This window comes from Dipodomys merriami, unplaced genomic scaffold (genome assembly GCF_024711535.1).
Source record: "Dipodomys merriami isolate MVZ:Mamm:240054 unplaced genomic scaffold, mDipMer1.0.p SCAF_10, whole genome shotgun sequence".
Lineage (NCBI taxonomy): Eukaryota > Metazoa > Chordata > Mammalia > Rodentia > Heteromyidae > Dipodomys > Dipodomys merriami.
This window is the reverse complement of record NW_027202271.1, coordinates 42365230-42377766: the sequence shown is the minus strand read 5'-3', so window position 1 is coordinate 42377766 and position 12537 is coordinate 42365230. Positions and strand designations below refer to the sequence as shown.

Genomic DNA, 12537 nt, shown 5'->3' with positions numbered 1-12537 from the left:
TGGTTGTTTTCTACACAATATTATTATGGGAAGAGACAAGAGACTTATTAAGTAGCATGCACAGGTAGATGTTTTGCAATATATATAGCTATTCTTTCACAACTTGCTTTGCCTCCTCTCTCATTTAATTATCTTTAAAACATGCCTTTTTTTGAGTGGGCGCCAGTGGCTCACATCTGTAATCCTAGCTACAGGAGGCTGAGATCTGAGGATCACATTTCAAAGCCAGCCTGGACAGGAAAGTGATGCTGTGGCTTTAGAGGTAGAGCTGAGGTTGAGCTGAAGAGCTGAGGGACAGCGCCCAGGCCCAGAGTTCAAGCCCCAGGACCAACAAAAACAAATAAATTGTAAGGTTAATTTATAATATACAATTTATAATTGTAAGGTTTTTATACTTAAACTTTATACTTAAACTCTTTTTCCTTTTAAACTAATTCTCTAAGTATATTTTGTTTTGCCTTGAACTCAGGGTCTGGGCACTGTCTCTCAACTTTTTTGCTCAAGGTTAGCACTCTACCACTTTCAGCCACAGCTCCACTTCCACTCACAGACTTTGCTCCCAGGACTGACTTTTTTTTTTTTTTTTGTCGGTCGTGGGGCTTGAACTCTGGGCCTGGGCACTGTCCCTCAGCTCTTCAGCTCAAGGCAAGCACTCTACCACTTGAGCTACAGTGCCACTTCCGGTTTTCTGGTGGTTTATTGGAGTTTGGAGTCTCACGGTCTCTCCTGCCCGGGCTGGCTTTGAACCGCGATCCTCAGATCTCAGCCTCCTGAGTAGCTAGGATTACAGGCATGAGCCACCAGCACCGGGCTCCAGGACTGGCTTCTAACTGGGATCCTCAGATCTCAGCTTCCTGTGTAGTTAGGATTACAGGCGTGAGCCACTGATGTCTGGCTTTCAAGTTTTGAGATTATTTTTTTTCTTCCTTTCCCCTCTATTATTTGTCCATTATTAGACACATCAAGGTCCTGAGCAATCCTGATGTCTTGACGATGCCTCAGTTTCTACCAATAATGCATTTTATTGTGGTAAGACTTACATGAAATAAAAATTACCATTTTAATCACAGTTTTAAAGTGTTCAATCTTCTGGCATTTAAAACATCACTATTGTATAAACATCACTGCTCATTCTCAAAATTCATCATCTCAAAAAGAAACTGCACTAAACAACAACATCTCAATCTTCCTTATTCCTGGCCCCTGGTAATGTCTATTCTTTTTGTCTCCATGAATCCATTTAACAACAACTTCTGCTCCTCCTCCTCCTCCTCCTCCTCCTCCTCCTCCTCCTCCTCCTCCTCCTCCTCCTCCTTCTCCTCCTCCTCCTTCTCTTCCTCCTCCTTTTGTTAGTCATGGGGCTTGAACTCAACCTGGGTGCTGTCACTGAGCTGCTGGGTTTTTTTTTTTGCTCACTCTCACTTTAAGCCACAGCTCCACTTCCATTTATCTGGTGATTAATTGAAGAGTCTCATGGACTTTCCTGTCTGGGCTACCTTTGAACCACAATCCTCAGATCTCAGCCTCCTGAGTAGCTAGAATTACAGGCATGAATCACCTGCACTCGGCTCCACCTAACTTCTTTTTATTTTGTGGCGGTCCTGGGGCCTGAACTCTGGGCTTGGGCATTGTCCCTTAGCTCTTCAGCTCAAGGCTAGCGCTCTACCACTTGAGCCACAGCGCACCTTCCAGCTTTTTCTGTTTATGTGGTGCTGAGGAATCGAACCCAGGGCCTCATGCATGAAAGGCAAACACTCTACCACTGAGCCACCTTCCCAGCCCACCACCAAACTTCTTATGAGAATAATAACAAAGAATGATGGAAGAGGTGATATTCATCAACATGCATTTGTGCCTATACACCAAAGTGTTGAATTGAAACCTCTTTGTAACTAAAGACAATAAAATATAATTTAAAAACGTAGTAACTAAATGCTGTTTTATCTGATTGATTCACTTAACATGCTTTCAAGATCCACCTACAGTGGTAGCATAGATTAGAATTTCGTTCACACATACAAAGCAACTATTATTTTGTGTGCATATTGTATTTACCTGTTTATCTATTGGATCCTTGGTTGTTTCTACTTGTTAGCATTTAAAAAGTAATGTTGTTATCAACAGTGGTATACATATATCTGTTTGAATCCCTATTTTCAAAGTTGAATTGTTTGGATAAGTATAACTATTTCAAGAAATTGCCAAACTGCTTTTCACAATGCTACCATTTTACATTCCTAGCAGCACCCAGCACTATTTCTAGGCATGCCAGTCTATTTTAGAAAGTACAACTTAGACTGCAAGCTGCAAAGCTTAGAGTCTTCCCACAGTTCGTTTCTCCATCATTGTGTGTGTGCGCGCACACACACACACACACACACACACATGCTGGGGACCAAACCCAATGCCTTGTGTATGCTAAGTATTCTGCCAATAAACTACACCCAGCCTTGCTATAGTTATCACAGGCAGCTAGGCACGCATGGTCAGAAATACCCTGGACTAAAAGAATTCATTCTGAAAGCCCAAATGGCCAGATCCTGGGGTCTGAGAATAAGGTAACCGCTATATAATCTTTTTTTTTTTAATTGTGAAAATACCATACAGAGGGGTTACAATTACATGGGCAAGATAATGAGTACATTTCTTATCAAGCATTGTTGCCTCCTCCTTTGTTTCCCCTTCCCATCCCTTCCCATCTCCCCCCCCCCCAGCTCCCCCTCATCCCCTGCCCTCTCCTTGGCCAAAGTTGTAAAGTTCATTTTTCGACATAACGAAAAATGGATCCACCTGTATCCCTATTTAAATGATTTGTTTTTCCGCTTCCCCTCCACAAATTATACCAACATCAAATACAGTGAAAGCAGGGATTATAGCATGGGGGCAGGGCATACAAAACAACAAAGAAATCATCTTATAAATATGTTAGAAACAATTGCAAGAAAGAAAAACATTTTGAATACTTATCTTGGGGTTAATTTCACCTAACATCAGCATATCTGACCTTTTTTGCTTGTCTCAGACATATACTAGTTATTGCAAATGAGGGAAACCATGGGACCTATGTTTCTTTGAGCCTGGCTTACTTCACTTAATATAATTTTTTCCAAGTCTTTCCATTTCCTAACAAATAGGGCAATGTCATCCTTTCTGATGGAGGCATAGAATTCCATTGTGTATATATACCACATTTTCTTGATCCATTCATCTACTGAGGGGCATCTGGGTTGGTTCCATATCTTAGCTATGGTAAATAATGCTGCAATAAACATAGTTGTGCTGGTAGCTTTAGTATGGTCTTGTTTGTGATCATTTGGGTAAATGCCCAAAAGTGGGATTGCTGGGTCATAGGGGAGCTCTATGTGGAGTCTTTTTAGGAACCTCTGTATTGTTTTCCAAAGTGGTTGAATAAGTTTACAGTCCCACCAACAATGCAGTAAGGCTCCCTTCTGTCCACATCCCCTCCAGCATCTGTTGTTATTAGAGTTCTTGATTTTAGCCATTCTAACTGGGGTGAGGTGGTATCTCAATGTTGTTTTGATTTGCATTTCTTTTATGGCTAGAGAGGTTGAGCATTTCTTCATGTGTCTTTTGGCCATCCTTCTTTCCTCTTCAGAGAAGTTTCTCTTTAAGTCTTTAGCCCACTTATTTTTTTGTTTGAGAATTTGTATAATCCTTTGAAGCTCACTCTTTATATATCAAGATCAGGTATCACCCTTGAAAGAGTCAAGGCTGCTAAATGACCTTCATGAACAGTGCTAAAACAAGTAGGCCAAAAGAGGGCCAAACGGGAAGGGCAAAGAGAATCAAATGCACAAGTGTTCACCTTCACCTTCCTACACCCAGCAGTGCAGTCTTCAAAGGATTTTGGGAAGGCCACAAGGGTACAGCCTCAGTTTCTCTCCTCCTAGTAATCCCACCCTGCTGGATATAAAACCTCCAGCCCAACCTGCTCTCCTTATCTTTCCTTATCTAATTGCCTGTCTAACCTTTGTGGAGTTCAGTACCCAGGCAGTTGATTTCCTGAACGTCAGTTTCAGCCTTCAAAGCATAGTTCTGTTTTGCTAATAAATCAGTCTTTACTATCTTCCTAGTGTTCAGCTGTCTCTTGCCACACCTGGGGAAATGTCTTAGTCTTAAGTATCTTAATCTTAACTATCATACTGAAGTAGGCCCTGAGAGGAGACTTGAGCTGGTACAGCTTCTTTCCAGGCTTTGCCTTTGTTTTAAGGATTTTAGAAAAATCCTTTAAACAAGGTTAACTAGACCTTGGCTCCAACCAGCCCAGTACCTGGAATGGAAAGAATGCCTCTAGGTCCCCTTCCCCTTAACAACCTAACCCACCTTGATTGTTCAGTTAAGGACTGGCTCCAACTGGCAACACCACGTGCTTACAGTAAACCCTGCCTTTTGAACAGGCTTTCAGTATACTCCACCTACTGGCCACTTGTGTGTGGTCTGGTATGACCCTATTGGTCACACACAGGCTCGACCTCATGGATTTTGCCTTTAAAAACCAAAGAATGGGGGCTGTTCAGGGTCGCAGTATCAGTTCCCAAGCCTGTGCTGTGGCCCTGGCTGGTCAGTGTAGGAACATTCTCAATAAAGTTGTTTCTTTGTTAACAACTTTGTTGTGGTGGGCTCTGTCACTCCAGATGACTAGGTGGGCTTGCCTGCCTGAGTAGGGGTCTTCCTACTACAATACTCAGGAACTGAGGAACATTAGGTGCATCCCCAATGACATAACAATACTTTTTTTTTTTAATGCCTGAGGCTTGGACTCCAGTCCTGGAACTTTATCTGAGTTTCTTAGGCTCAAGGCAAGCACTCTACTACTTGAGCCACGGCACACTACTTCCACCTTTTTTTTTTTTTTTTGAGTAGTTTATTGGAGAGTTTTCTGCTCAGGCTGGCTTTGAACCACAAGCCTCACTCAGATCTCAGCCTCCTGAGTAGCTATTATTAACAGGTGTGAGCCACCAGCGCCCAACTTCAGTCGTCTTACTACATCATATCCTATAATAGAGCAGTGTTTCTCACCACACACAGCTGAGTTTCACACAGCAATCACCTGAGGCTCCTGTTTTATCTGGAGAACCCTAGATTTGCCCCGTGCAGATTGAAACATCTCTGAAGATGGACCCACACCTACTAAAACATGAGATTCAGCACTCTAGATTGCTGAGTTCTTATGGACATAGAGAGTATTTTTTGCATCTCTAAACATATTCAATAAACATACTTGAATTTAGAGTAATGCTGTCTTGCAATCTAAAGTCATTTTCTACTGTTTTTATCGGATGTACAGTAGTCATTGCAACTCCATTCAGTCACTACACAACTAATTAAAATAATTTGTAATTAAGGTATGGAGCACACGTTTCATTTACATAGAATAATCTTATTGTGCAGTCTAACCTAACATCTTGTTGCACCAGATCTTTATTCTCTATATAATTCTCAGTTATGCCCTGCATGCTTTGAGGCAAGGTTTAAAAAGAGTACAGACTTGAAGAATTTATATCTGTTGTAGCCTCAACTGTTATTTAAGACCTAAGCTTATAATTAGGAAACAATAACATTGTAACTTTACCACTTCATAATGTCGGTGGAACGCAGTACTATGTATAAGGAAGCCTACTGCAGGAATGGTTACAATTACCCTGCGGTCTAGTAACTGAAACAAAAACATATGCTTCTAAGTTGAGGGGGGGGGGGCTTCAGTAAGTAAAGCTTGAGCAGGTATGAACCGAAACATGGGGGAGAGGGGGAGCCGTATCTAAAAGGTGAGAGGCAGAGAAAGTTAACGAACTACGGTGGCAAGTCCTCCAGGGAATTTAGCTCCTTTCGATAAACTGTTCATCATTTCACCGGGTGATCAGAGTCCCGCTTCCCATTCACCCGCCGTAGAGACCAGTTTAAAAGCCTCGGGGGTGCTTGTCTCTTTAACGCACAATAGAACTCCGATGGCATCGATGAAGAATCACCCTTTCTCCCCCGCCCCCTTTCCCCCCAGCTACAGACCCTCTTCCGGGCACCCAGCCTCGGAGAACGCTGACGTCACGGGGCCGGGGCAGCCCCTCACCTCCAGTGCCCCGCCCCCGCGGGGGGGGGGACACACAGCTCCGCGCGGGCGCAGGCTCTCGGGACTCGTCTGGCCACGCCTGGAGCGCGGGGTTTGATTGGGCCGCCGTTGTTGTAGTGACCGGGAGGCGCCGCCGCTCCGAGCGGACAGTTCCGGACGCCGCACGGTCCCCCCCACACCCCCGCCGGCCGCGTCCCGCCCCCTCCCCGGATCCCCCCCTCCCGCCGGAGCCCGGCGCCCGCCGCGCCCCTCATGGCCTCCGCCCCGGTAAGGACCGGCGGGGCGGGCCCCTCCCGAGCCGTCCCGGCGGGAGGCGGACGGGGGGCGACCCCGACTCCTCCTCGCCCGGGCCCCACGGCGCACCTCCCCACCACCCCCACCGCCGCCCCGCCGGCCGGGGTCCCCGGAGTCCCCACGGGCGCCTAGAATCCTCGCAGAGTGTCCGTGGAGCGCCCGCGTCAGAATCGCCCTGGGGGGGGCTCCGAGTGCCGAGGCCGGGGCGCCGCCTCCGGGACGCCCCCCGGGCCCTGCTGCCCTGCTGCCCGCGGAGGGAAGCCGGGGCTTGGACGGAGACGCACCTCCGTGCGCGCCCCGCGCCCGGGCGGGAACAGAGAGGGCGCGGCCCGGAGCGCGGGGCGGGGAGCAGCGCCGAGCCCCGGGGTCTCCGGAGCCCGGGTCCGCACCTGCCTTCCCAACCGCACCCCCCCTCCCCTTCCTTCCAGGAGGACCCCGTCTTGGAGCGTTATTTTAAAGGTCACAAAGCTGCGGTCACCTCCGTGAGCTTCAGCCCCAACGGCAAACAACTCGGTGAGTCCCCCGCTCTGCCTCTCTTTCGTGTACGGACGCCAAAGGTGCATTTGGCTGCCGTCTGTCGTCTGGGGGCGAAGGGGGTCCCCCCTGGGCATTCCCCGTCTCCATCCCCCGCGGCGCCGCCCTCCCCCCCCCCCCCCCCGCCCGCGGGCCGGGTCTCGCCCCGCCGCGTCTCCCCAGACTCACCAGCAGGTGGCGCGGGCGGGAAGGGGAGGGGTTTGCGCCGGGCCGGGATGGGTGGGGTGTTGGCTGGAGAGTTTGTGAAAAGTTCTGGGCCGAGCAGGAGGAGGAAGTGGGGACTGGAGGAGTTGGGCTGTACCGGAGACCGAGGTCCTTGGGGCCGGGGTGTGTGTGTGTGTGTGTGTGCGCGCGCGCGCGCGGGGTGGGGAAACCCCCACAAAGTGAGCCAACTCCGGTGGCTGGAAAGGAGCTGAACGCCAGGCTGCTAGGGGAGACGTGCTGGGAAGGGAAGTGCTCCCCTACCTGAGCCGTGGGACGACTGCTGCTCCTCCCCCACCCCACCCCCGCCGGCCGGCGTGGGGGCCCGGTGGCCCCGTCTGCGTCCCCCCCCCTCGCCCCGGACCATGCGGATCCGGATGGCCGTGAGGTGGACATGGGCAGGCAAGAGCTGCTTGCTGCTGGCGCTTCTCACAGTAGCTTACATCCTGGTGGAGTTCTCCGTCTCCACTTTGCACGCCTGGCCGGGGGCCAGCCAAGCCGGGCCCCGGGGGTCAGGACGGCTCTCAAACCTCGACCGAACGGGAGAAGATTTGTCTCGCCCTCTTTATGCGAAGCCCCCCGCAGATTCCCGCGCGCTTGGGGAGTGGGGGAGACCGAGCAAGCTCCAGCTGAGCGAGGGCGAACAGAAACAGCAGGAAGAACTCATCGAGAGATATGCCATTAACATCTACCTCAGCGACAGGATTTCCCTGCACCGCCACATCGAGGATAAAAGGATGTACGAGTGTAAGTCCCAGAAGTTCAACTACAGGAAGCTCCCCACCACCTCGGTGATCATCGCTTTCTATAACGAAGCCTGGTCCACTCTGCTCCGCACCATCCACAGTGTTTTAGAAACCTCCCCCGCGGTCCTCTTGAAGGAGATCATCTTGGTGGATGACCTGAGCGACAGAGCTTATTTGAAGGCGCAGCTGGAAACCTACATCAGTAATCTGGACCGCGTCCGCTTGATTCGCACCAATAAGCGAGAGGGTCTGGTGAGAGCCCGCCTAATCGGGGCCACTTTCGCCACTGGGGATGTCCTCACTTTCCTGGATTGTCACTGCGAGTGTAATTCTGGGTGGCTGGAGCCCCTGCTAGAAAGGATTGGTAGTGATGAGACAGCAATTGTTTGTCCCGTTATCGATACCATTGACTGGAATACTTTTGAGTTCTATATGCAGACCGGAGAGCCCATGATTGGTGGGTTTGACTGGCGTTTGACATTCCAGTGGCATTCCGTCCCCAAACACGAAAGGGACCGGCGGACCTCAAGAATCGATCCCATCAGATCGCCCACGATGGCTGGAGGGTTGTTTGCTGTCAGCAAGAAGTATTTTGAGTACCTGGGAACATACGACACGGGCATGGAGGTGTGGGGAGGTGAGAACCTAGAGCTGTCTTTCCGGGTGTGGCAGTGCGGCGGCACGCTGGAGATCCACCCGTGTTCGCACGTGGGCCACGTGTTCCCTAAGCGGGCACCCTACGCCCGCCCCAATTTCCTACAGAATACTGCTCGGGCCGCGGAAGTATGGATGGATAAGTACAAAGAGCATTTCTACAACCGAAACCCCCCGGCCCGGAAAGAAGCTTATGGGGATATTTCTGAAAGAAAAATACTACGAGAACGACTGAGATGCAGAAGTTTTGACTGGTATTTGAATAACGTGTTCCCTAACTTACATGTACCAGAAGATAGGCCAGGCTGGCACGGGGCTATTCGCAGTCTGGGCATCTCTTCCGAATGTTTAGATTACAATTCTCCCGAAAACAACCCCACAGGTGCGAACCTTTCATTGTTCGGATGTCACGGTCAAGGAGGCAATCAGTTCTTCGAATACACGTCGAACAATGAAATAAGGTTTAATTCTGTCACCGAGTTATGTGCAGTGGTCCCTGAACAAAAAAATCATGTAGGAATGCAAAACTGTCCTAAAGATGGACTCCCCGTCCCAGTCAATATTATTTGGCATTTTAAACCAGATGGGACCATATTTCATCCACACTCGGGAGAGTGTCTTAGTGCTTATCGGACACCTGAGGGCCGACCTGGTGTACAAATGAGGACTTGTGATGCCCTAGATAAAAATCAGATCTGGAGTTTTGAGAAATAGAAAAGCACAACGGATTTTTTTTTCTTCTCATGAGCTGACAATAACTCGAAAGGCAGAGAGTCCCAGTGAAGATTATGTTTTACCGGAAGTCATCCAGCAGTCATCTATGAAGGGACCAGAGAGTTGTGGTTCACTCAGGAATATTACACTGAAACTGGGTGCAGAGTGCTGCTGTTTAATATATCCGTGCCTTACTGATGGGTTGTTGTTGTTTTATGTAAAAGCTTTGTTGATAGGGTCTCTTACTTCTCTTGAAAGAAACTGACTGTGAATTGAGATACACAAAACACTTTTTAAGTGTAGGACACAATGTTTAAGAATGTAAAAGTCCAAGCAAAGTGAAATATGAGTTATGCTGGTGGTTGTGTTCACTGCACATCCCATTTTTTAAAACCAAAACTTAAATATATGCATTTGGAATTATTACTATTTTGATTACATAGAATCTGGTTCACTTTTAAGCTAATTTTCCTTTAACCAAATAGAAATCAAAGAAAAGCAGATGTAGAGAAAAGAGCCTGGTTTAGATATTTCTTTCCCTGGTTTGAATGTGAGTTTGGAGGACTTTTTAACATACAGAAATCTCAGACAATTAGAAATCTGGATGAAAGGGAAAGATACTTAACATTCCGCACTTGGTGAACTTGAGCTATTGGACTTATCTGTATATCAATACCTCTAATTTTGCATGGTCTCCCTCTGTGAACTTGTTATGAGTAGGGCATTTTTGAATTGCACTTCCCTAAGTTATGAATGTACTAGGAATGGATTCATTCAGAATACTATCCATCTCTTTGTTTTTAATGCTTAATCATTTGAAGTAAACACAACTGAGGCCTCTCTGAAAGTTAAACCCGAATGTGTTTACTGAAATATGTGAAACTGAAAGTGGACCCACTTCAGCAAAGACTGGAATTCTTCCACAAGTTCCTACTGATCTGGAAATTTAAGGATTTGTCTTAAAATTGCCAGGAAAGAAGACTGCATTGACAATTGTCAGTGCTGCCTTCTGGCCTATTTGTAGCCCCTACCAGTCTTGTGCTTAGGCAGCTTTTAGTAAGTGGGTGAATGAATGACTGAACGAATGGCTTAGCTGAGGAATACGATTTTCATCCAGTCATTTTTATTGCACTTGCTCATCAGTTTCCTCATCTGTAGGTGATTTATGAATGGTCCAGCTATGAAATGTTGATTATACATTCTCTCCTCAGACTCATTCATTGTGCAATTTCTATTACAGCTTTCCTATCTTCACTTCTAACATAGGTAATATTGAGCAATGTTTGCTACAATGTTTGTGAGCTGGAAAAGAGTGGTGTTTTTTTTTAAACTGAGTGAGCTGGGCTCACCTGAAGCAGTTGTTTCTGGTAGTCATTTCACTTTGACAGTTCTTGAACCGGTTTTGTTTTTTAAAACTTCTAAGCCCTAGCTGGGCCCCAGTGGCTCATGCCTATAATCCTAGCTACTCAGGAGGCTGAGATTTTTGAGGATCATGGTTTGAAGCCAGTGGGGGCAGAAAAGTCTGTGAGATTCTTTATCTCCAATGAACTACTCAGAAAAAGTTGGAAGTGTTGTAGTTCAAGTGGAGAGTGCTAGCCTTGAGCTCTTACAAAGAGGCTCAGGGACACCACCCAGGCCCTGCCTCAGTTCAAGCCCCAGGACCAGCACGCAATAAACAAACAAAAAACCCTTATGTGCCCTAAAAGTAATCTTTGACTAAGAATATTATTTCCAAACTAAATCATGTGAAAAGCAAACATACTTTTGTTTTGAAGTATCTTTACTGCTTTCATACCAATGTTAGATCCAGAAATCACAGGCTGCACTTAGAATTAAATCTCAGTTGCTGTACACTCCATAACAAATTAGCCCACAAGTGTTCCTAAGGAGTGTTCAGTGTTTACTTGATGACGTAGAGAGTGGGAACTTTGCAAAATCTGAATTTAAGGAATTGTGTAGAATGGCCATGTCAAAAATTTCAAATCACTATGGTAATTGAGATTATTGTGTATTTGCCAGTCTTGGGGTTTCGACTCAGAGGCTGGATGGTGTTCCTGAGCTTTTGTCCGCAGCTCCACTTCTGGTTTTCTGGAGGTAAGAGTCTCACAGACTTTTCTGCCCAAGTTGGCTTAGAACTGCAATCCCTAGATTTCAGCCTCCTGAGTAGCTAGGATTACAGGCATGAGGCACCAGATCCAAACTTTTGTTTCTGTTCTGCTCCTTAAAGTTGAGAATATGTTAGTAGTCTTTGTAAGTTTCCAGAAACCTTAAAGTTTATCAAAGAGTTGTCTACCTTCTATGTGTAACATGCTTGGCTCTGGTATTCATTTAAGAAAAATTCATAATAGCGCTCTGAACTATACAGCTCTCTCTCCCTTTGCCCAGTCTTTTTTAAAAAATAAATTCCTATTTTTAATTTATTTAAAAATGATCTTTTTCTGTGTTTTTCTTAGCCCCCCAATCATATGAGAAAAAAAAGATGCATTCTTGAAGTACCTGTTTGAATTATTCTTTATTTTCATATCTTACTGTTCCTATCAAAAACAAAAAGAGGCTTTTTAAAAGTAAAATATTAATTTTTTAAATTTAAGTTGGTGGTGAGACCCAGCAATCTTTTTGGAAGAAATTTTAGGCTAGTGCTTTATTTATATCAATAATTCACAATAGTTAGATTGTTCATCCCTGATAATAACATGCTTTAACAGAGAAACATGACTCATGTTTTTATATGTAGGTATGTTCCAATTTGATTCCAAAAATATACTGTAATGACAGGTACAAATATATTTTCATTTTTTCATTCTAATTTATTGGTACCACAGCTCTCTTTTGCTGTAGACAATTAAGAGTTGACCTTTTAAGCTAATTTACATGCTTAATAATCATTTCACAAAGTGAACAAGAACTTTCCACTTTATTCACTATTTCAATGTACAGGGTTGACCATGTAGCATTCTTAACAGTCATTTTTATTTAAAAAATGTTAACATAGTCATCAGAAGGGTCTTTATAACTCCATATAACTTATTTGTGGAATAAAAATTGTTTACTTGTGTATGCATTCATGTTAGCAAATTAGAATTTTCTAGTTTGGGGACAAGAGATTAGTTTTTACATTGAATACCGTTGTTTTAGCATCTAAATTTTACTTAATAAAATACATAGTTTCAATATTGGTCTTTTTAAATTGTTTAATATTTTTGAACGAGCACAGATTAATCTCTTAAATGACAAACTTTTTTGTGTTATGAAGTTTCTTTTTTTTTCTTTTTTTGATAATGGTGTTTGTAGTGTTGATTAAGACATAAA

At 45.6% G+C, this 12537-nt stretch overlaps 2 protein-coding genes across 12 annotated transcripts in view; both read left to right on the top strand.

The window, feature by feature from the left end:
* Positions 1–6251: 6251 nt before the first annotated feature.
* Positions 6252–12537, top strand: part of Poc1b (POC1 centriolar protein B) — an 81325-nt gene continuing 75039 nt past the window's right edge. For 4 of the 11 annotated variants that reach the window (XR_011365436.1, XM_069989661.1, XM_069989652.1 and 1 more), the window contains exon 1: positions 9241–11322. Coding sequence is in view for 10 of the 11 variants with exons in the window: in XM_069989661.1 (XP_069845762.1) it covers positions 11217–11322 (106 nt within the window). In the remaining variant the exon portion in view is untranslated. Of the gene's footprint in view, positions 6353–6807; positions 6893–9239; positions 11323–12537 lie in introns of those variants that run through there. The other 7 variants (XM_069989625.1, XM_069989604.1, XM_069989609.1 and 4 more) reach the window with 5 other exon arrangements.
* Galnt4 (polypeptide N-acetylgalactosaminyltransferase 4) lies at positions 7465–9229 on the top strand. Its single transcript, XM_069989593.1, has one exon. It carries the CDS (start codon positions 7480–7482, stop codon positions 9226–9228), a length of 1749 nt encoding a protein of 582 aa, XP_069845694.1. The 5' UTR covers positions 7465–7479; the 3' UTR covers position 9229.

Excerpts from the sequence above, each read along its gene's own strand:
- Galnt4 (XM_069989593.1), top strand. The coding sequence starts at position 7,480 with ATGCGGATCCGGATGGCCGTGAGGTGGACATGGGCAGGCAAGAGCTGC.